Raw genomic sequence first — 25374 nt, 5'->3', positions numbered from 1 at the left:
GAAGTGAGAAAACGCAAATGGGAAGGAAAGAAGCACGCCATTTTAATAGAGTTAATTAAGTGTCCTCAGAACAGCAATGCAGCATATGCTGTAGTGGGTTAATGCTTTTTGGTGGCATTTGTAAACTGCATTCAAACATGTTATTCTTCTTGCAAAACTATCCACAACGCTTGTAGAGTCCAGGAAGGAGGACTGTGAGCACCCACAAATGCTCGATAGTGTCCCATGTATGCTCATGGAATTCTGATTGTAAGGTAGCTGGCCACTCAAAAGTGCTGAATTGTGTGCTGTTGGAGATTTTTGTCATTGAAAAAAGCCCCATGTGGTTGATAATTAAACTTCCTGGCAGATTAAAACTGTGTGCCGGACAGAGACTCGAACTCGGGACGTGGTCCTGAGTTCGAGTCTCGATCCGGCACACAGTTTTAATCTGCCAGGAAGTTTCATATCAGTGCACACTCTGCTGTAGAGTGAAAATTTCATTCTGGTTGATAATTGTCCTATATTATCTAATAATCATGTACTGATAACAATTAGAGATTGTTTGTAAGCATCAAGGATGTCAGTTCATTTAGAAGTGCATGCAGTTGTACCATATCACATGCAGATACAAGTAGGTTTGCGTGCCCATATAATTATTAGGCATCTCGTAGTTCTGTATAAACCCTTCTCTCCAAACACACCCATTCTGCTTCACCTGACTGACTCAATTTTATAGGTGTACAGTGTATCATAGCAGGTCTCAGATTTACATCAAATCAAATACATCTGTTATCACTTTGTTAGCTAACTAAATTTGTCCATGAAGATGACAAGGCCACTGCAAACTCTCCCTCTTGGGATAAGCATTGAGCAGTAAACTTACGGCTGTCATGCTTGTGTGCACATCAGCTGCATTGAGTCTTTATGTGCAGTACTTCATGACATCACTCATCTTGTGGTTGCTCCAAGGGTCAGCTGTGATGAGATTGTGATTGTAATCATTAGTGCCCATAATGACATATAAAGGTCTTCAGTGCACTTTGCAGCCTTAACATGTTGTTGGCTAAACCTTTGGAATAAAGAACATGAGGTTAATAATTGTTCTTACTGTCTGAAAACAAGAGTAAGGTGAACACTAGAAGTGACTTGCCATCATTCTGGGGAGTTGACCTGCCTTCATTCTGGACCTTCCAATCAAATTGCGTGTCAGCTGTCTGTTACCATTTCCAATAGTTGTTGGCCTACTCTTAAACATAGTTATCTATATATTCATGATGCACGTGAATCATCTGTTGTAGACTTGCGCAGCATTGCTGTTGTAACTGCACAGTCAACTTTTGCTTGTGTATGTTTTTTCTGAACCTTGTTTATGGAAAGCATTGTAAATGATGTATTTCTATAATGGACAACATCTACATTTCCATCATACTCTGCAAGCCACGTAATGGTGTGTGGCAGAGGGTACTCTCGGTACCACTATCTGATCCCTCCAACCCTGTTCCACTCACGAATAGTGCTTGGGAAGAATGATAGTTGTTAAGCCTCTTTATTGGCTCTAATTTCTCGAATTATCTTCTCGTTGTTAATATGCGAGACATATGTGGGTGGAAGTAATATGTTGTCTGACTCCTCCTGAAAAGTGCCGTCCCAAAATTTCAGTAATAAATCTCTCTGTGATTCACAACATCTTTCTTGTAATGTCTGCCAGTGGAGTTTGTTTAGCATCTCTGTAACACACTCTCGCCAGCTAAACGATCCCGTGATGAAACGCGCTGCTCTTCGTTGAATATTCTCTATCTCCTGTATCGGGCCTACCTGATAGGGATCCCAGATAGATGAACAATACTAAAGAATCGGGCAAACAAGCACCTCATAAACCACTTCTTTCGTGGACGAGTTACATTTCCTTAAGATTCTTCTGATGAATCTGAGTCTTATGCCTGCTTTTCCCCACTATCTGTTTTATATGGTCACTCCACAGTTAAGCCTAGATATTTTATGGCAGACGTTGTCTCCAGCTGTTTGTCATCAGTAGTGTAGCTGTACAGTAGTGGATTTCTTTTCCTATGAATGCACAATATGTTACATTTATTTACGTTCAAGGTCAACTGCCATAGTCTGCACCATTTATCAGTTCTGCGCAGGTTGTTGTGCAAATTCTTACTATCTTCTGGCATTGCTAATTTGGTATAATCAACTGCATCATCAGCGAATAGCCTTAAAGAGCATCCAATGCTTTCTACTTGCTCATTTACATATATTGTGAACAGCAATGGACCTATCATACTTCCCTGTGGTAATCCGGATATTAATGTTTACATCTGTTGATTTAGTTTCATTAAGAGCGACTTGTTGAGTTCTGTCAGCAAGAAAGTCTTGAATCCATTCACAGGTCTGCTCTGATACTCTGTAAGCTTGTATTTTTTTCATTAGACGGCAGTGCAGGACAGTGTCAAATGCCAGCAACTAGTGAGATGTATGATCCTCTTTGAAAATAGAAAACTATTGTTCAAATTTGTCATTTTGCTCATTATCACTACCATTAGGACGATTGTTTCAAGCAGAACTTTTCTACAATATAAAGCTACATAAGTGTAAGCATTTAGACTAAATAGTAAGGCTGAGAAGTTAGCTGTTTTGACAGAAAGATATTTGTATTTTCTGAAGGTCTTAGTATCAAATAAAAAGGTCTATGACGAAAGCAGGTTCTCTGAGGACTTTGTGTATGTGATAACTTTATAATATATGAGATTTGAAAGAAAAGTTGAATCACTGAAGAGCGATACATATTTGCTCTTTGTAAAGATAACAGTAGTAAAATATGTACAGCTATGGGTCATTTTACTCCATTGTTTGATGTAAAATTTTCCTCTGTTGCAGGCACACATGAAGTTTCCTCCTGACTATCCATATTCACCACCCAGCATTCGCTTTCTTACAAAAGTATGGCATCCAAATGTGTATGAGGTGAGTAAATGATCTAGTATTCTGTTTTATCAATAAAGCTGCAGAGTGTAAATATTTTCTAAGATTGTTGGTATTTTGGAGAACACTGCTAAGAGATTAATGAAAAGTAGGGGATACGTATAAGGAGATACTGCAGGGTAGAAGGTAACCACAGGTGGATTTGAAATGTTCAATTTATTTTAAGCCACCACTAACTTTCAATTGATGTGCAACTTTAATGACGGTAAATGTGCATATAATAAATGTTAAGAAAAAATTCTTAGAGGTGATACATTTCTGCATAAAATACCCCCTCCCCCCTACGCACACACACCTTACCAATACGTGCCAATCTATTGATCACAGAATAACTAAATAAAGGAGGAAGTACAGTAAGCTTTCTCACAGATTAAATCTGCGTGTCTGAGAATTTAACTATGACCCTTCCTTTTTCTAGGAAACGCTGTAACTGAGCTTCCCAGGCATTCAGTTTTTTCCTAAATTTCTAAAGATAAATGGTTCACTTTAAAAGTACTGCACTGATTTATTTCCTCATCTTAACTTTGCCAACAAATAGTCAGACCCTTCCCCATTTTTCTTCTTTTGTTCAGTATCCATGCAGTGAGAAATCGTACACTCCTGCCTATGTTAGTTATTTGTAATGTTCAAAGTAATTGAAGTCTGTATGTCTTTCATGCAAACATGGGTTTTCTCGTGTTGCAGAATGGTGATCTGTGTATTTCAATCTTGCATCCTCCAGTCCATGATCCTCAGAGTGGAGAACTTCCTTGTGAGATGTGGAACCCCACACAGAATGTCAGGTAACATATCTATTTCATGTAAAATTTGTTTACATATTTACACATACTATGTGATTTATTTTAGTAGTTGTGTATTACCCTACTCCAGAGTGCCACATAAGTGAGTAGTTCCACTATTTTGGACAAATGAGAATAATCTCCTGTTTGCAATAACGGGGAACCATGGAATGAATCAGAAATGGGGAAGGGGAAAAATATTTCGAACACTGATTACAGCTTTAAAATCTCCAAAGCTAAGGTATTCAGTGTTTTACACAGTTTTTTAATTTGTTCTCTTGTCTTCATTTGCTTCTGTTACAGCAATTATTAAACTTTTCATATTAAATGATAACTAGTTTTACTTTAACTATATAATGGTTTAAATACTGAACAATAATTCTGTTAACAGGACCATCCTGCTTTCTGTAATTTCTCTACTGAATGAGCCCAACACATTCAGTCCTGCCAATGTTGATGCGTCAGTAATGTTCAGGCGCTGGAGAGATTCAAAAGGCAAAGACAAGGAGTACGAAAATATCATCAGGTATGTCTATAAATTTATTTTTATTCATGAATTACTTATCTGATCTGAATAGTACCTTAAGGTTCTCTAACAACCAACCCAACATCCTTAGAGACCACCTTAATACAGAGATCACTTTAATACATAAAATTGAAATTCGATTTCAAAAGGAGTAACAAATAATCCTAATCATAATAGTGTTGTTGGTGTTCAGTTGAAACTTCGGGACTGAGAGGCCGTGGTCGATCTATAAAATTTCCACCTGACATTTCGTCTCCATCTGCGGGAGACATCTTCTGAGGTCGTCCGGCTACTGCCACTGAGGCTCCAGCTCCAGGTACTCCTACATTTATAGAGCGCATAGAGGGCACCACCATTCGTCACGTGATACCGACGGTGTGCCTATTGTTGGAAGGCGTCGTCATTCTCGATTAAGAGTATTAGATTGTCATTCTACTGGCGCAACGTCGGCATCCATATCTTGTCCAACTTTACAACTTCCTCCTATTGCTTCTCTACACATGCGCGCATGATAATGGGATGTTCGTGCTAGAATGCTTGTCTCATTAAATTTAATTATGCGATTCCCATTCCGAAAGACATGCTCAGCTAAGGCCGATTTTTCGATGTGTCCTAAGCGACAGTTTCTTTTATTTGTTTACACTTCTTTTCGTTGTTCCAATATATACTTGCCCACAACTGCATGGAATTTTGTATACTCCAGATGTTGTTAGGGGATATCGGGCGTCTTTTGCAGTTCTTAAATATTCCTTAATCTTCTTGGTGGGTCTGAAGTTTGTTTCGATCCCATACTTGGCCAGAACTTTCCCGATACGGTTGGTGACCTTATTAATGAACGGCAGGAAAACGTTTAGAGTAGGTGACAGTTATTGCTCTGGACCTCTGGCTTCTTTTCTTCTTTGATGGAGGGCTCGATCAATTTCCTTGCTGGTAAATCCGTTTTTCATAAATCCTGACCATAAGTGATTCAGTTCATCTGGTAAGTAAGCCTGCTCGCAGATTTTGTTGGCTCTGTCCACCAAGGTTTTCATGACACCTCTTTTTTGCCTAGGATGATGGTTAGATTCCTTGTGGAGGTATCGATCCGTGTGAGTGTTCTTTCTATATACCTTGTGGCCCAGCATCCCATCCACCCGTTTAATTACTGACACATCGAGGAAATAGAGTTTACTGTTGCTCTCTTTCTCCTTCGTAAACTGTATCTTCGGGTTAATGCTGTTCAGATGCACCAAGAAGACATCCAACTCTTCTTCACCTCGAGTCCACACTACAAATGTGTCATCAACATAGGGTACCATTTAGCAGGCATTTTACTGGCAGTCTGCAGCGCTCGCTGTTCGAAGGTCTTCATAAATAAATTGGCAACAGCTTCCCACTGCCACCCCGTCAATCTGTTCGTAAAACTCTTTGTTATAGTGGAAATAAGTTGTCGTCAAGCAGTGTTTAAATAAAGCCACTATGTCAGTCGTAAAAATACCTGCTATATATGAAATAGCTTTGTTTACTGGCACCATGGTAAACAATGACACTACATCGAAGCTCACTAGAATATCACTTGGGCTGACGTTAATCTCCCTCAGTTGTTCAATAAAATGTGCCGAGTTTTTAATGTAACTGTCGGTTCTGCTGATGTGTGGTTGCAGCAAGCAGGCGAGATACCTGGCCACCTCTTGTGTTGGAGATGCTATGGCACTTACAATCGGTCTCAATGGGACCTGTGGTTTATGTACGTTTGGGAGTCCATAAAATCTGGGTGGATAAGCTTCCGTTTTGCAGAGTTGTTTTTTATCATCCGAAGAAAGAGATTATTATTTGCATCGGGATTCGAACCACCACCCACAACAGAAGCGGGGTGTTATCAAGACGTTAGCGGACAGAGCTAGAAATATTTGTGAACCTGAGTTGCTCGACGCTGAGATGGAACATCTCCACAATGCACTAATGAAGAACGGATATTCGTCTGCCGAAATAAAACGTGCGTTGAGGCAGCCACGCAGAAATCATACTGATGTACAGGGTACTGCAAAATCTAAGGTTTTCCTGCCGTTTGTTAAAAATGTAACGGAAAGAATAGGGAGGATCTTGACAAAGCGGAATATTACCGTAATTTACAAGCCCACCAGGAAGATACCGGAATACCTTAAGCCTGCCAAGGACGCTCGCAAACCATTGGAAAAAGCTGGAGTGTATAGGATCCCATGCAGCTGTGGTGATGTTTATGTGGGTACCACTAAAAGAACTGTTTCTAAACGTTTGGAAGAGCACAAGGGAAAATGTAGAAGAGGAGAAACGGAATGATCAGCTGTTGCAGAGCATGCTTTCCAGCCAGGGAACCACAATATTCATTTCGAGGAGACGCAAGTACTAGCGACCACAAGCGGATATTACGAAAGGCTCTACAGGGAGGCAATTGAAATCGCTAAACACCCAAATAATTTCAACCAAAAGGAGGAGGGCGTGATATTAAACGGTATATGGATGCCGGTGCTAAAGAAGATGTGTATCACCCGTCCACTACTGGGTGATGGCAACGGCCATCGACGGCGACGGGCAGCGGCCAATTGCACTGACGTTTTCAAAACACGTGACGTCACGCTGCGGCGTGGAGCACGCGGACACGGAATTTAGTGGCAGTCAGTAGCGAGCCGGTGGGTGTGTTGGACTTTCCATCGAGCTACGGACCCCCGTGAAGATGTCTCCCGCAGTCGCAATCGACACAGAATTCATCAACCGACCACGGCATAACAGCCCGGATAACTATAATGGACATGAAAGAGAAGATTGTTTCACCACTTGATGGGTATTTCTCATAATTTTGGTTGTAGGATCCTTCTGAAACTTTTTGTATGTAGTGGGAGCCAAAAGGTCACTAATCTTCTTGTGATAATCTTCGGTGTTCAGCAAAACCGTAGCATTTTCATTATGAGCTGCGAGTACAGTAATGCTCTTATACACATTGATCTCCCTCAGTGCCCTCTTTTCCGCTTCAAATTGCTGCTAGGTGGTTTTGCTTGGCATAAAATTCTGGCTTTTCCAGTCCTTATTTCATCTGCGGAATGCGATTATAACAAACGGATTCCTGCCTCCACATTCGCTATAATGTCCTCCGTAGGAGCCTTTAGTGGTGTGACTGCAAAGTTGCCTCCTTTCGATAAAACTGAATGTTCCTCATTTGTTAATGCTCTCCCAGACATGTTAATCACAGTTCGAGAGTTGCCAGTGACTGATGTTTCACCGCTGCCTTTCTGTAGGCCACCGAATTTCCTCTTCTGCCTATTAGTTGCCATTTCTGCACTGAGCTCCATGGTCCTGAACGTTAGACAGTCCACCTTATTCCAGTCATAAAACTGCATTATGTTACTGATATATAAATGGAAATATAACAGCTTACTGCTAGTTTCCTCTAGTTCTCGCCGCGTCTGGTGAATTCATTCCCGTAGCATCACTAGTTCCATGCAGTTGTAACTACGGTGCACTTGCGCCGAGTGAAACATTATCCTTGCCTTCAGAAGCTTTGGCTCTGTCATGGTGTCCCGGGAGCGTAGCAGGAAAAAGGAAGGAAAAAGGAAAGTAAGTGTACACAGTTCTGCTTTCTTCTTGCACAGTCCCTCCCATATATCTGCTATATATTTCATACATAGCAGATATTTTTATGACTGCATAGTGGCTTTATTTAAACACTGCCTGATGACAACTTATTTCCACTATAACAAAGAGTTTTACAAACAGATCGATGGGGTGGCGATGGGAAGCCCTCTCAGCCCAGCCCCAATTTATTTATGGAGATCTTCGAACAGCGAACGCTGCAGACTGCCAGTAAAAAGCCTGCTAAATGGTACCCTATGTTGATGACACATTTGTAGTGTGGACTCGTGGTGAGGAAGAGTTGGATGTCTTCTTGGTGCATCTGAACAGCATTAACCCGAAGATACAGTTTACAATGGAGAAAGAGAGCAATGGTCAACTCAATATCCTGGATGTGTCGGTAATTAAATGGCTAGATGGGACGCTGGACCACAAGGTATATAGAAAGAACACTCACACAGATCGATACCTCCACAAGGAATCTAACCATCATCCTAGGCAAAAAAGAGATGTCATGGAAACCTTGGTGGACAGAGCCAACAAAATCTGCAAGCCGGCTTACTTTCAAGATGAACTGAATCACCTACGGTCAGCCTTTATGAAAAACGGATATACCAGCAAGGAAATTGATCAAACCCTCCATCAAAGAAGAAAAGAAGCCAGAAGTCCAGAGCAATAACGGTCATCTATTGGAAAAGTTTTCCTACCGTTCATTAATAAGGTCACCAACTGTATCGGGAAAGTTCTGGCCAAGTATGGGATCGAAACAAACTTCAGACCCACCAAGAAGATTAAGGAATATTTAAGAACTGCAAAAGACGCCCGATATCCCCTAACAACATCTGGGGTATACAAAATTCCATGCAGTTGTGGGCAAGTATATATTGGAACAACGAAAAGAAGTGTAAACAAATAAAAGAAACTGTCGCTTAGGACACATCGAAAAATCGGCCTTAGCTGAGCATGTCTTTCGGAATGGGAATCGCATAATTAAATTTAATGACTTTTGAATACATTATGGGAGTGACAGTGATCAATGTATTACAAATATTTACTATTAAAAACAGTCTTGATCACGATTTATTTATTATGGTGACCAATTTTGACCACTACTGTGGTCATCTTCAGACCATTGAGTAGGAACCTCTTCCTGCTGGAGAATCACTACTAGTGATTCTCCAGCAGAAAGAGGTTCCTACTCAATGGTATGAAGATGGCCACAGTAGTGGTTGAAACCAGTCACCTTAATAAATAAATTGTGATCAAGACTGTTTTTAATAGTAAATAAATTTAATGAGACTAGCGTTCTAGCACAAACATCCCATTATCATGCGCGCATGTATAGAGAAGCAATAGAAATTCACAAATACCATAACAATTTTAATAGAAAAGAGGAAGTTTTAAAGTTGACAAAATATGGATGTTGACGTTGTGCCAGCAGAATAACAATCAATTACTCTTAATCGAGAATGACGACGCCTTCCAAAGATAGGCATACCGTCAGCATCATGTGACGAATGGTGGTGCCCTCTATGCGCTCTATAAATGCGAGAGTACCTGGAGCCTCAGTGGCAGCAGCCGGATGACCTCAGAAGATGTCTCTCGCAGATGGAGATGGAAACGTCAAGTGCAAATTTTGTATATCGGCCATGGCCTCTCAGCCCGGAAGTTTCAACTGAAGACAACACTGGCCATGAAAGCCTACCTTGTATGAGTGTTGTTGGTGGTTTATATTGACATTATTATAACTATCTAAACAAGATCATGACCTTAAATAATTAATATTATATAGATATTAAGACAAGAGATAATTACACTACTGGAAAAAAAGATAAGAATTTGTCGAGCCAAAAGAGGAAAAATTTTATTGATACTCTGTTTAGAGTGTGTATAACAAACGATTATACTGGCAGAGCCATAAGCATCGGAGTACAGTCAACAGGGCATCCAATACCTCACTGCTAGAAACCTGCCTACCTTCCTTCTGCAGCAATGCAGGCTGCAGTTCCCCCATGAGATGATCATAGAGGTGACGAATGTAGTCTTGCTGAATGGCCTGCCATGGAATTTCCACCTGTTGCCTCAGTGGGCGAGATCTCCTGCTGGTCTTGCAGATTGAGTAAGATGATGATTCATACAGTCCGAAACATGCTTAACAGGCAACATATATGGGAATTGTGCTGCCGCAGTAGTTGACATAAACCATGGAGAGCATATTGGGTAACACGGGATACATGTAAAAATGGACTGTCTTACTGGAGAAGCATGTCACATTATTGGTGCATGAACAACAGAACAACAGGCTGAATATGTTTTGTATGTACCGTGCACTGTTCAATGGTCCCTCTACATTCACCAGAGGAGAACGGCCGTTGCAAGATATGGCTCCCTACACCATGATGTTGGGTGTTGGACCCGCATGCCTCTGTCGTATACAGTCCAAAGTTGGTGCTTACCTCCACAACACCACACACGCAGATGACCATTATTGGCAACAAGGTAGAGGCGACCCTCATCACTGAAGACAAAATGTCTCCAATCATCCTTCTACAAATGCCTACCCTGACAACAGTGGAGATGTGCTGCATGATGTTGGGGAATGGGAAGAAGCTGCCCCAATGGCATGCATGATCGTAACCCTGCTCCACAGAGACAGTTGCAAGTGGTCCTCGCTGGTATTCCTGGAGCAAGAGAGTCCATAATTTGTTGTGAAGCCACTGCGTAGTCTAATGCAACACTTTGTAAGATGCGACAGTCCTGGCATGCATTTGTATGTTGCCTCTGACTGGACCCGGGCTGACAAGCATGCACACCACTGGCAACAACGATGCATTGTGGTGACATCTCACTTGTAGCACAAGTCTGCAGGTTGACCACCCAGTGTCCCGCAGACCCGCTATACATCATCACTCAGATTCCGTGAATTGCACAAACAATTCATAACCATGCTGTTGTGAAATGATAACAATGTTGCAGGCATAGATAGAGCTCAATATAGCATGGCAAACACTGGCTCTGAACAACTGCTGTGAAGCTTGCAGTGTTGAATAGTTGACGACATAGTTCCTTGTTTGCTTCCAGTGCTGCACATTTGATCATTGCATTAATTGCCCTCTCGTAATGTCCCGTGAAAATATGGAACATTGTAGTCACCTGAGTCGACGTGTTCCTTTTTCATTTTCTGGTAGTGTATTTCACAATGATACTTACAGAAACAATAAAAGATGTCACAGGTCTGCTTCTGTGACAGGATGGATTATTGTTGGTTACTGCAAGCAACCCATATGTTAGCTCAGGGACTCTGGAGTGTTTTGTTTCCTAGCATCCGTTACATATCAGAATTTTTCCACATAGCACTAGGTCTAAACACTGTTCTGTCAGTGGCATTTAAAGAACTCAGTTTGTGTGGTCAGGTTAGTTTAAAAATATTACAGTAAATGAAACGCACTTTTCAGTTTATTCAACAGATTTATAATTAATATAGTTAACAAGTTGGACGACTTCATAATACAATTCTCAAATATCAAAATAAAGTTGCGAAGAGGTACCCCTTTCCTCTTTGACACTCAGTTTTATGCTCTGTATTTTTTATTGCAGTGACTCCTGAAAATCCAGCTGAACAAAAGTACAATGCTATGGATGGAATTAATGTTCCTTCATTGTGACAACTGAACAGTGGATATTTATCTTCATCAGATGTTAAAAAATCATGAAGTTCCATGCTGCCAAATTGTTTCTTCAATGTACAGTTATAAGGAAACTCGGCAATTTGTTGTTCTGCAGAAGTTAATTCAGAAGGAACTTGGCTCTATGTTGTGCATCTGGTGGAGTTTGCAAACTGGTGCAACTAGGAAAAGAATTATAGATACCATCTTCACTCCTTTTTTATTTTCCACAGTTCGTTTTTTCTGAAAGCTAAAAAATACATGGTTAATTTCAAAATGTGCATACTTGTTCATGTGATGAGAGATTCAATGCATTTAACTATATGAAGATATTGTGTAATAGCAAAAAATTAATTTTTTGCGAATTGATTGGCTTACACATGATTTATTTGACAGAAATGAACATTTTGTACTATAACTGGAGTGGCACCACTTCAACAAAAGATACATAGGGCTCCCATATTATCTCACAATTTTTTGAACAATTGCTTTCACTGGTGCTTTTTTCCTTAGTTGACTTGTTTCACCTCATACTCTAACACCAGATTCAGTAGAGGTCTCCAATGCTTTGGGTGCATGTGGTTCTCTATGAACAATTCAGAGATCCACACTGACACTGAAATTTTGTTTTAAATAAGGCCTGCAACCCTTCAAAAGTGGGGAGTTGCACGACCACCTTCAGTAGAAACTTGTGCACTACGTCCACTCCTAATTGCTTTCAAACATAAATTTGTTCAGTGTCACAAGCAAGCCTTCAGCTTCTGTACTTGTAATGACAATTTTGCCAAAGAGAAAGTCCTCCACATTGGAATTAACATCTGAGAACCATGCAAAAAAAAGGTGAAACTTTAATATTGTCTGTAGCCTCATTGAGCTACAACTCATATTGATTTTGTTTTAATTATTTATTGCTTAGACAACTAAACAGCGAGGTCATCAGCACCTGAATTTGTTTTACTTTTTCAAGTAACAGCATTGGGATAATGTGCCATATGTTTGAATTCCATACATGCTGCTGCCAAAACTTGGGACTCTGCATACACTGTAGTCTCTTCTGTCAGTATTGTCATTTGTTGAGGTAAAGCCAGCATGCAAGTAACTGTTACACTATGTATAATACATTCACTTCTTCAAACCCCTGCCATTGGTTTATGGTGCATCCTCTTCATTTTCAATTCTATATCCTTATTCAGGTTATAAAAACCTGCACCTCTTTAGTGACCGCAATAACTTCTTTTAGGAATTAAGTTAATGCCCACAGTATTATACCGCAGAGCAACAACAGTGTTAGGTGGGAGAGAAACATCAACTTTCCCACAATGTTTTCTTCTTGTGTGTTTGGAAATGAGAAGACTTTCTCTCAAGCCAAGAGTGTGAATTCTCACTGCTGCCACATTTCCACCACAGCTGCTGTCAAAGGACCATCATAATGAGACAAGTATTATCAAACAACTGTTACTGCTGACGTGGCTTATGTGGCTACACTGTGTTTTATTTCCACAGCTGACACCAGCGTAGGTTGCTCATTTTCAAGGAGAATAAAATAGTATTCAGTGGAGAAATGCTTTAAATGTCTGAGCTGAATTACACACTGATGAGCCAAGACACCATGACCACCTGTCTTCGAAACAAAATAAATCACTAATTCTGCGTATCAAGGATCTGAAAGTTTGTTGATAAGTTTGTGGAGGCATGTGGCATTAGATGTTTACACACATGTCATGTAATGGTGTAAACGGGCGGCTGGTTTTCGTACATGGTGATGGTGCCCAATAGCAACCCAGATGAGTTCGATAGGATTTATATCAGGCAAATTTGGTCACTTACACATTAATGAGTTCACTATAAATCTCTTCTAACCACTGTAGCATTGCTCTGGCTCTGAGAGATGGACAATTATACTGCTGAAAGATGACAGTGCTGTCTAGGAAGACTTCGTGTATGAAGGGATGCGGGTGTTTCACAGCTATCAGCATGTCTTCGATTACTGTCACAGGTCCCATACATGCGCAGGAGTGTGTGTCCCATAGGATAATACTGCTCCCACCCGCGCTGCACATTTCAAGCTGCCGTTGAACTCGACAATGGAGTTTGTGGAGATGACCATCGATCTAGTACAACAAAAATATGATTGACCTGAGGAGCTGACAAGTTTCCATTGATCAACAGTAGATAGTCCCGTGCCCACTGTAATTGTAATTACGATGTCATTCGATCAAGATGTAAACACAAAGGGATGGTTAACTGTGGCATTGTTAGTTCAACAATGTTCAACAAGCAGTGTGCACTGAAAGACTTGAGCGTGCACCAGAATTGTGCTCTTTCCTACTTTATGGAGCAGACAAGCTTCCAAACTTCATATCCCCATGAAGAGTCATTGATGTCCAACCATTTAGCACCTAGTGGGAGTTTCACTATCCTCCTACCTCTCTTTATAGAGACTCAAGACAGTAGCACATGAATGTTCGACGAGCTTTGGCGTTTTCAAGACACTTGTTCACAGGCTCTGAGTAACAATAATCTGCCCTTTGTCCAAGTTGCTTATGCCATTGGATTTCCCCGTTAGGAGCCCATATATTTGCTAGGGTGATCCCTAGTCTGTGTCTGCTCCGATTACGTACTGTCGTTAGTGCGTCGTGTGCCTGCAGCGCCGCCAGGAAGCCTCCAACATCGTGGTGTACAGTGCTTATAATGTTCTGGCTTATCAGTGTATTCATAGTCGATTCAGTGTCTATACAGTAAAAACAGTAACTGGTATGTCACTGAAAGATTGTTAAATCTAAAAGGCTGGTGATAGGAGGCCAAAGGCTTTTCTAACACGCGCTGGGAAAGGAATGACACGCGATTAACTTTTGATGGCATGTCACAGACATTGTACGTCACATACTTCAGCTGAGAAGCCACCACAAACTGTGCAACATGTAGGAATGCAAATGGCATTTCTTCTACATGCTGTTGTTGTTATTTTGAGCATGTGTTGCTGTTTAGGTACCTGTATTGGATCCTTGTTCTAAGGTGTCAGGATTTTTTGTTGTTGCCACTTCATTGTCACCACCATCACCACCACCACCACCAGTAACAACCTACGTATTTGATGTTATTGGATTTATTATTTTTTGTGGGATCAGGTCAACAAAGATATTAGTTCTGCTTTCAGAAGCATTGTTTCTTTGAAAATCTAATAGTGTATTGATGTTACAATAGTATAGGAAAGCAACTGGAATCACTCAACAAAGGAAAGTCCACTGGACCTGACGGGATACCAGTTCGATTCTACACAGAGTACGCGAAAGAACTTGCCCCCCTTTTAACAGCCATGTACCGCAAGTCTCTAGAGGAACGGAAGGTTCCAAATGATTGGAAAAGAGCACAGGTAGTCCCAGTCTTCAAGAAGGGTCGTCGAGCAGATGCGCAAAACTATAGACCTATATCTCTGACGTCGATCTGTTGTAGAATTTTAGAACATGTTTTTTGCTCGAGTATCATGTCGTTTTTGGAACCCAGAATCTACTCTGTACGAATCAACATGGATTCCGGAAACAGCGATTGTGTGAGACCCAACCCGCTTTATTTGTTCATGAGACCCAGAAAATATTAATTACAGGCTCCCATGTAGATGCTATTTTCCTTGACTTCCGGAAGGCGTTAGATACAGTTCAGCACTGTCGCCTGATAAACAAAGTAAGAGCCTACGGAATATGAGACCAGCTGTGTGGCTGGATTGAAGAGTTTTTAGCAAACAGAACACAGCATGTTGTTATCAATGGAGAGGCATCTACAGACGTTAAAGTAACCTCTGGCGTGCCACAGGGGAGTGTTATGGGACCATTACTTTTCACAATATATATAAATGACCTAGTAGATAGTGTCGCAAGTTCCATGCGGATGATGCTGTAGTACACAGAGAAGTTGCAGCATTAGAAAATTGTAGCGAAATGCAGGAAGATCTGCAGCGGATAGGCACTTGGTGCAGGGAGTGGCAACTGCCCCTTAACATAGACAAATGTAATGTATTGTGAATACATAGAAAGAAGGATCCTTTATTGTATGATTATATGATAGCGGAATGAACACTGGTAGCAGTTACTTCTGTAAATTATCTGGGAGTATACGTGCGGAACGATTTGAAGTGGAGTGATAATATAAAATTAATTGTTGGTAAGGCGGGTACCAGGTTGAGATTCATTGGAAGAGTCCTTAGAAAATGTAGTCCATCAACAAAGGAGGTGGCTTACAAAACACTCGTTCAACCTATACTTGAATATTGCGCATTTCGTCACAGGGCTATTTGGTAACCGTGATAGCGTTACGGAGATGTTTAGCAAACTCGAGTGGCAGATTCTGCAATAGAGGCGCTCTGCATTGCGGTGTAGCTTGCTCGCCAGGTTTTGAGAGGGTGCGTTTCTGGATGAGGTATCGAATATATTGCTTCCCCCTACTTATACCTCCCGAGGAGATCATGAATGTAAAATTAGTGAGATTCGAGCGTGCACGGAGGCTTTCAGACAGTTGTTCTTCCCGCGAACCATATGCGACTGGAACAGGAAAGGGAGGTAATGACAGTGGCACGTGAAGTGCCCTCTGCCACACACTGTTGGGTGGCTTGCGGAGTATAAATGTAGATGTAGATGTAGATGTAGATCTACATTACTAAATGGTCACCCGATCCCAGCTGCAGGTTACCTATCTAATAGCTGCCAGTTTTTTAGTATTTCAGTTAATTATTGACAGTCATAATCTGAGGCCAATGGATTTTTGTGCCTTGGATGGGTCCATTGTTATTTACAAATTTGCCGATAACAATTTCTTTATGGTTCACTACACTCAAGGGCCTTCTCCCGATCGTCTTTCATTGATTTATTTGTAAATTTAACTGCTATTTTCTTTTGTGCACTCAACTTACCTTGTTTATATCTCTTTTTTTCATATTTTTATGCTTTTGTTTTTCGCCAAATCACTGATTGACTTCTATGCCCTCTCCTACATTACTTTTTGCCAAGCAGTAGTTTACATTTTCTCCTATGACTTCTCCTGCGCCCCGTTTTTAAATTAAAAGTTTCTCTTTTTGTTACTTTCCCTAATGCTTTTCTTCTTTTCCAGTCCAGTTTTCTGGTGAGAAATTGTCACCCACCCATTATCTCTTGTTAACCGTTGTCTGTTCTCACTTTTTTGGTACAAATTTTTCTGATTTTTCTGAAGTTTTCCTTTTCTTCTGTTTTTCTGTCCTTTCCCACGTTCTGCTTCTCGTCTTTGCTACTTCTGCCATTTCTAACACTCCGAATCATCCTTTCTTGCCATGATGATCTCATCACACATTACATCCCATCTTTTTGAAAACACTCTTTTGCACTGTAAAAACTAAGGTCGCACATTCTGTTTCTGGGAATCTACTTTTCCCTTGGAGTTACTCCAAAAGGCCTGATATTGAAAGTCCCCTTTTCCAGATGTAATACTGCTCAACACCAGGATCTTTTACAGTTTCAAATACAGCAATCCCATGCACTTACCCTGGTAATATGTCACCTGTATGCCTCATCTGCCAGTTTACACTCCACCAGCCTTCTCTCCTTGTACAAAATCCTGCAGTTATCTGCCCCTCATATTTTCTTTGGTATCATCCACTAAGCCAACTTCAAACTGCAACAACATGCCAGACTTCACCTAAAAAAGCTGTCCCACATTCTCCTAAACTACGTCGACCATGGTGTTACCCTTCCTGTCTCTCTCTGCAGCTCCCTAAACAGCCACATCATCAACCACCACGCCTCTCTATCAAACAGAGCTCGGCCAACCTCCTTAACACCCCATAGCCTTCACCACTATTTGCCAGACCAGTAATAACTCAATCACAAGAACCAGTCACAACACTACAATGTTATCAGCCTCTTGTTTGGAGCACTCTCCCTTCCTGAATTTCATGTGTTATTCAAGGGTCTCACTTTCAGCTCTACACCTGCATTTAACTGTGCTGCTTTGGTGAAGGACCTACTTTTCTTCACACACAATATCATCTGGAAATACCACTTTGCAATCCAATCCCAAAACTTTTTCAACTGGTAGCCTGACATTGAACCCCGCCTTGAACATTTCAGACCACAATCCCAACCTGATTCACCACCACTACCTCAGAATCATCCCTTACAAGCCTTTCAAGAATTCCTCGCATCCAGCATTGCTTCACAAGCTTTCCTCAGGTTCCTACAACATGACCTAACTTGTCCTCTGTAGAACTCCAGGCTCTGTATTCCCTAAAATCTGATAACTTCATCATTATCCTCCCAGCAGACAGAGGATCTACCACTGTCATACTTGACCAACAGGTGTGTGTTAGTGAAGGTTTATGCCAGCTGTCTAACACCTCTGCATACATCATCTGCCATTGAGATCCCATTCCTGTGATTCAAACTGACCTGCAGTCCATCCTTAAAAACACAGTCCCCTCACAAGGACTGCCATCTCAATCTATACAACTTCTTACCCACCCAAACCAACCACAGCCACCTTTTACCTTCTTCTTAAGATCCACAAAATCAATCGTCCTGGCCACCCTATAGTTGCTGGCTTCAAAGCCCCCACCGAACATATATCTGCTGTAGTTGATAAACACCTGCACCCCATAGTACAGAGATTTCCCTCGTATATTAAAGGCACCTGCCATTTCCTAGATTGTCTGAAGTCTGTGCCCATCCCACTTCCACAACACACCTTGCTTGTCACCATTGATGCTTCCTCTGTCTATACCAACATCCCCCATGTGCATGGTCTGTCTGGTGCTGAACATTTCCTCATTCAGCTCCTACCTGATGCCAGACATTTGACATGCTTCCTACTTACCTTAATCAACTTTATACTTACCAAAAACTATTTCACCTTTGGGGGGAGACATACAAACAGATCAGGAGTATGGCTGTGGGAACCAGGATGGCTCCTTCGTATGCCAGCCTTCTTGTGGGTTACTTGGAGGGGGCTGTCCTGAGATCGATAAGCCTTCAGCATCTGGTTTGGTTTACATAATTGATGACGTCTTTGATATATGGACTCACAGTGAGGATGACATATTAAAATTCCTGGAATCTCTAAATACCTTCTCAAAGTTAAATTTCACATGGTTCTGTTGCAAATTCCATGCCACTTTCTTGCTGTTGATCTCATCCTCACTGCAGGCCAGCTACACATTTCTGTCCACATTAAATCTACTTTCAAACAACAGTATCTACATTTTGACAGTTGCCATCCTTTTCATATCAAATATTTCCTCCCAGGCAGCCTTGGCATTTCTGGCAAACATTTGTTCAGGTGCAGACCCTTTACAGCAATACACCACCGTTGTCATCTCAGCCTTCATTGGACATAACTACCCCATCAGCCTAGTTCAAAATCAGATTTCCCGGACCATCGCATCCAATCCTAGTACAGCTGATCTCTCAAAAAACAACTTCGGAGCTGTGGTATAGTTAATGTCATGATACCTTTGTTTGTTGGAGTGTTGATGAGGAACAGCTTGGTGACTACCTAAGACATCCAAATAGTCTCAATGCCGACATAAAATTTACTATGGAGATAGAAAAGGACTAACAGGTACCTCTTCTAAATATGCTGGATACGAGGCGTTGTGAAACCTGGGAAACAGTGTGAATCTCACACACACACATTCACGGACTAATACCTGCACTAACAAGTGCAGGAACAGGATTGATCAATATGTTTTTAATGCAAGCAAGATGAGTATGTGAGCCGCAGCACTGCAGACACACCTGGAAAGCATTCTATAAATTGATAGAGGATTAAAGTGTTTTTAGATTGGCAAGGTACAAAAGAAACACACATTTAATGTTGGGAATACACCACATACCATGTATGCACGTAAAAGTCTGTTGTAATAACTGGATCATCAATCAACACTAGGATCATCGAACATAAGCAGCGTTGCAGGTTAGCACAGTTGCAGAAATTAGTCATGTGAGAGCCTGACCACATAATAAAATTTGGTGACATTTAAGGTCTTGCTGTGAAGAAGAGCTACCACCCTACTTCTTGAGGGAAGCTATAGAAATCCTCAGACGTGACAATAGGTTCAACAAGAAAGAGGAATGCCTCAAGGTTAATGAATCCTGGATTCCCATGTTGCAGTGAAAGACCTTTGCAGGAAGCAAGGGGAGAACCACAGCAGTAATGACCACGGAAAAGCCCCAGATGTTGACACACCAGGTACACACTCATATGATCTGCAGCTGCAAGCTTGATACAAGTGAACTACCAGCAGTGGAGAGTGAAGCTTCGACAATGGCAACCCCTCGTTCCGGCAAAAGTCAGAAAAATCATCAGACTAACTTTGGCCTAAGAACCAGAGATAGAACCAATTTGTCAACAAGTGGCCACGAAAGCCTTAACAATTTTGTAAAGGTATTTTAGTTTGATAGGGAGAAATTGAGATCTGCTGTATCCACTAGTGCTAATGATTTACTGTTTCACCGAACATGGCAAATATTTGCTGAATTTTTCTGAATGCTGCCTAAACTGTAAATACTAAACATCATGGGACTTCATTAGTGTCGGATGAGCTAATAGTTATGATTTATTTATGAAACTGTGATATGTTACTGTCAAAATTTATTAATATTATTATACTGTCATTGCCTGTAATACTTTCTTATTCTTTCTTGTGGATGCTTTTAATCTTCATTCCATTCCACTGAGATCTATCTAGTGTCCTGTATCTTTTTTTCACATAGACAGAGAGAGTTCTTTTTAGTTTTTCCTCCCAGTAGGAAGTGATTTTAAATGGTTTTTGTTTATCTGTCCGCACTGCTACCTAATGTTTGGCCAGATTTTACTGTTGGCCACCTTTCAGTTTATTATTAACTTCCTCTATTTCTTTAATGGAATTTGTGGATATCTTTATTCTAATATGTAAATTGTAGGATCTGAAGTTTCTTGGAAAAGTTTAAACGTTGTTGGAAGGTATTTCACTCTGCAGTCCTAACATCCATGTGGTGAAGAAAGCTTGAAAAACTAATTAGAAACATTATCAGAAAGAACATTGAATCTCCAGTTAAAATACACAGGGTAAGCTTAATAATACCAGAGAAATGAAGAGCATTCTGCCTATATAAATATTGAAAAACATGCAGAAAAGAGGTGGCAAACAGCTGGGACAGAGGCAGCAGATGCACAGGATTGGAATGCGGTACCTGCTGAGCTGTGTCTGGCCGCAAGTGGCATGAGGTGTGTGATGCTCAGTGGAGGAGTAGATTGAGAGGGGTGAGTGGTGAAATAAGGTTGTGGCAGGGGTGGGAAAATTTGTGATTTGGTTGGTCCTCATTTCTGGGCACAGTAATTAGTCTTCAGCACTGCTGAAGGAAAAAAATTAAATTATTCAAGTGATACTTGCTCAATCAGTGGGTCACTCCTGTTTAGATATTTCATGGGAGTCACTCCTCTGTAGATATTTCATGGGGGTGATCAGAGGTTCAGGGCATATGCAAATGTCATATGTTGAACCTAATTTTGGTCTAGGAAAATAGACAGAACTGCAGCTTTGAATAAGATACGAATAGGTGTTTACTGATGTAGCTGGATGAGATACAGTAGTGACTCTATCATTACTTACTGAAATTAGCAGCTTATTAGTTCAGTAAATAGCTTTCAATACAGTTGCTTTTTTCACCCCTTTTGATCGAAAAATAAATTCAGCTTAACTTTACAACGAGGGCAAGTTGTTCTCTAGAGTCCTCATTTAAGAGATAAAGGTTACTGTGTTACTATAAGCCACCCTAACCTCCCCAAATTCCAAGAATTCACAGACATTGGGAGTAAATCACAGTTCATAATGACACCGATTGAAGAAATAGTTGTACGGTATAGTTTCTGCTATTAGTAGTTTCCTGACTGCCATGTAGGTGATTGCTACTACATACCTCCTCCCTGTGACTGACTCTTTTTCAACTCCTAAATTTTTCTCAAATTGTACGTAATGGAAAAACGGTGTTGTTATGAAGTAATAAATAAATTGGGGTTTTGAGGAGTTAAAATTTTGTACTATTCCTTCTACACTAAACTAATATTAATATCTTGTGTTTTATGTGATGTGTGGTGGGATGCAATGTAAGCAGTGATCAGGCAGTAGAGATTTTGTACGTATCAGCCTCAAAAACGAAAAACAAATACTTGATCTCTTGTGCCATGGAATAATACATAAATATGTTTTAAATTTGTAAATATCTGTTAACTTCCAGGAAACAAGTGTTGGCTGCCCGACTTGAAGCAGAGAAAGATGGGGTTGTAGTGCCTACGACATTAGAGGACTATTGTATCAAGACACAGGTGTCAAAGCCAGCCACCGAACCTGTGCTCGATATGACAGACTTTTATGATGATGACTACGATCTTGACGACGATGATGATGACGATGATGAAGAGGATGGTGATGCGGACGGTGATGGTGATGCAGATGACAGTGGAAATGGCGAGTCGTGATGACATTCGTCTTGGCGTGTGTTTGCTGTTGACATTTGTATCCAGTCAATGGAAATTGCTGGTGTCACGAAACGGCATGGCAGGGGAGAGTGCTTGGAGGGGGTTGACAGGTCACAATTTCATGTCCATGATTGTATCTCTGTAATGCATAATGCTAGTAGTAGTATTTGTGCTTACTGTTTGAGAAGTCCTTAAGAAAAAGAGCAAAGAAAATGGAAAGAAACAGTTGTATGTCATTACCCATGTTAGTCTGTAGTTAAAATGCTAAAAGCATGCAGAAATCAGAGGTGTGTAGTATAAGTGTGAACTGCATTGCACTTCACATTGCAAGCACATGTGCATTACAGGGTAATTTACTACACTTCGGGAGAATTTGTGCATTGTTGGAAACAAAATCCATGTGATGCAGTATGTTATGCCTATCACAGAACTATTATCCTTGTTCATAACTTCAGGAAGGAAGGTTGCTCTGTTTTTAACACTGGTCTTTAGTTTCATTAGCATTTTATAAGATGCAAATTCAAAAATCTCCATAAATTTTCTGTGGACAGTTCAACAAAACACAAACTTCAGTTCGGCTTTGTACTTTTATCTTTCTTCTGTCATATTTCAACAAAGGTGACGATGTTCTAAACATAGGTTTGTACATACTGAACACAAACTGGAATACAACCTGCCTACTGCACATAGCTCCACATTTGTAGTATGCTCCTGGTGTATTTAATGACGTACCTTTCACTGTGCACCTCAAAACCCTCTCTTGGAAAAGTGTGGTGCTCCCGGTGAACAAGTGCCCAACCTACAGTGCCGTGTTATCATTAACTGTATGTTAGGTAGTTGGATCTCTTCAGCTCAAGATGATCTACTCCTGCCTTCAGGACTTGTGTGTGTTAATGCTGGTGATTAATTCGTCCTTTGGTTGTAACTGTATAAATGAGTAGAGATAAATTTTTTGGTGGTTCACATTATACACTTGTGGAGTCGTATAGGTTTGCTGTATTGTGATCTTGTTCTACTTTATTAATAAATTAAATTAAAATTTAGTTGTTCCTGTTATTTCTATATAGATGCCAAAATGCTACCAATAAAAGGCCATTAAAATAATTGAATATATGTATGCATTAAAACACATGTACTGCAAGACAAAAGCTATATGCTGTAGTTTACATGGGAATGTACAGTCTTGAGCACAGTGCAGTTCTTTCTGTGTGGCATTTTGGCATGTTATATTCATCAATAAACTTAAAGTGATTATATCATCTTACGAGACTTTGTGTTTATCCCTTATAAATATTGTGTGTGTGTGTGTGTGTGTGTGTGTGTGTGTGTGTGTGTGTGTGTGTCTAGTTTTAGAGAGAGAGAGAGAGAGAGAGAGAGAGAGAGAGAGAGAGAGAGAGAGAGAGAGAGAACGCCCATTAATTTAATATTATATTGCACCATATATCTTTAATATTGATTATCAGAGATTACTCTTCTTTGCAAAACTGTTGTGTGTAGCTAGTGTCTTTTTCTTTATTTTTGTTGTTACTGCTACTCTTGTTATAGAAACACCTTAATCTCTCTTAGTTAATTTGATTTGTGCTGTGTATGATTCATGAATTTCATAACAAAAGCTTGTAAATACTGCTGAAAGTGATGTTGGAAAATGAAGTATGAAATTTTAATCAGAACTACTCATGTGTGACTTTCGTGAGTGTAATGTGATCTTTCCTCTTCATGATACTTTTTTTTATGAAAGTCTAAAACTTAAATTGAAAATGAGAGCTGAATAAAAGACTTGTTATCTAGAATGTCTATGATTCTTAACAAGTATCAGCATGTGCAATTTGTTAGAAGTCAGTATCATTTTATTAACATTATTCTTAATCTCATGTAGGAGGGCATTGTTTTAACAGTGCTGACAGATGCTCACTTTCTATTAGGGCAAGTGTTGAAAAACTTTGACACCCTTTTTTTTTTAACATGGTTCATGTGTGAATTTTCAGTTCTCATTGTGAACTTGAAATTTCATTCATTGTAGGTGTTTCACTCTTGGTTTGTTACATGTGCTGTGCTTTTGAGACAAGTTTTAAAATATATAATATTTGCTTTGGGAAACAGAAACAGGACCTCTGCTGCATTGCTGATGCTGGTGTTGCATGATTTAGGTGACAGCACATGAGAATAGATGTCCATTTACTGATATGCTTCTGCTGGTTCAGTGAGATTGGTGGACGTATAGTGCATTGAAATGAGAATGCTGAGATAAGCTTACCTCAGCTTGATTGAATAATGAAGGAAAAAAGGGAGTACTAAATATCCAACTTTAATGTGGAAAAATCCACCAGTTACTTAATAAACGAAAGTAACAGGCATATGAGTGCTGCACTTAATTGTGTACATGGTTGAAGTCTTTCCAAAGGAGAGTGAGAATCGGAAGAAAACTGTGTGTATAAAAGTTACGCAGGAGCAATGTGGGCATATTGGGGGGGGGGGGGGGGGGGGGATGATGATGCAAAGAGAGAAGATAGGGAAAGCGAAGGCAAGAAGGGAATAAGTCAGTGAAAGAGACGTGAATAAAGATTACAGACTGCATGATTGGAATTGCAAGTTAAAGTGGATTGGGTCTATATTACAGTGTCAGAGGTAATCACAAATCTATTATAAAAGCTTAAAAGCTAGGACCACACTCTGACTTTTAATAAGAAATGAATAATCGCCTTGTACACTGCAAAACCCCTGTTAAAAAAGAACTTTGATAAAGTTGTTTTACCCTACAATACAAGCCTTTGCTGGGTGAAAGATTGAGATTACCCCCTCTTCCCCTTTATATCACCATTTAAAACCTCTCAAACTATGTCATAGAGATCAGTTAATAATCTGGTAGGGCTACTGTAGGGGCAGAATTCGTCACAGTCTTACTGTAGACACAGTTTTGTTGTTACAGAGAAGTTATTACTAAAGGAAGGAATGGGGCGGGGGGGGGGGAGGCTAGAGGTAGGACGTGAGTACTGTAAACAGTTTTCGAGGAAGGTTTTACAAGAAAATAGTATATACGACTCTTAACAGTGAATGCTAGTTCCCAGGATTTAAAATGTAGAAATGCTTTGTAGTGTCTAATTACTGAGCACTCTTCAAGAACAGTTTTAGTTCTGCACATTAAAAATATGTAAACAATAAATTAAAGAATTAATAATAAAAACTACACACATAGAAACAAATAACATATCACACAGAAAATTTCTCAACTGCTGTGAGGAACTCTTGTGCAGAATAGGAGTGTGCTACAAGGAAACCTTTCTGGGGTTTGTCACAGATTTTTGCCATTTCTGCTGGAAGCATGTTAAAAACGAAGCCTGCTGAATAGTGCGTACCTTGCTGTACAGTGCCTAAGGAA

At 40.3% G+C, this 25374-nt stretch overlaps 1 protein-coding gene across 1 annotated transcript in view; it reads left to right on the top strand.

Moving 5' to 3' along the window:
- LOC126190975 (ubiquitin-conjugating enzyme E2 R2) overlaps positions 1-23668 on the top strand; it is a 93950-nt gene extending 70282 nt beyond the window's left edge. Inside the window, exons 2-5 of the mRNA XM_049931645.1 lie at positions 2863-2949; positions 3652-3749; positions 4138-4272; positions 21758-23668. Coding sequence (XP_049787602.1) covers positions 2863-2949; positions 3652-3749; positions 4138-4272; positions 21758-21998 — 561 coding nt within the window. The 3' untranslated portion in view covers positions 21999-23668. The remainder of the gene's footprint in view (positions 1-2862; positions 2950-3651; positions 3750-4137; positions 4273-21757) is intronic.
- Positions 23669-25374: the final 1706 nt, after the last annotated feature.

Source organism: Schistocerca cancellata, chromosome 6 (genome assembly GCF_023864275.1).
Source record: "Schistocerca cancellata isolate TAMUIC-IGC-003103 chromosome 6, iqSchCanc2.1, whole genome shotgun sequence".
Classification (NCBI taxonomy): Eukaryota; Metazoa; Arthropoda; class Insecta; order Orthoptera; family Acrididae; genus Schistocerca; species Schistocerca cancellata.
This window is presented reverse-complemented; position numbering and strand designations above follow the sequence as displayed.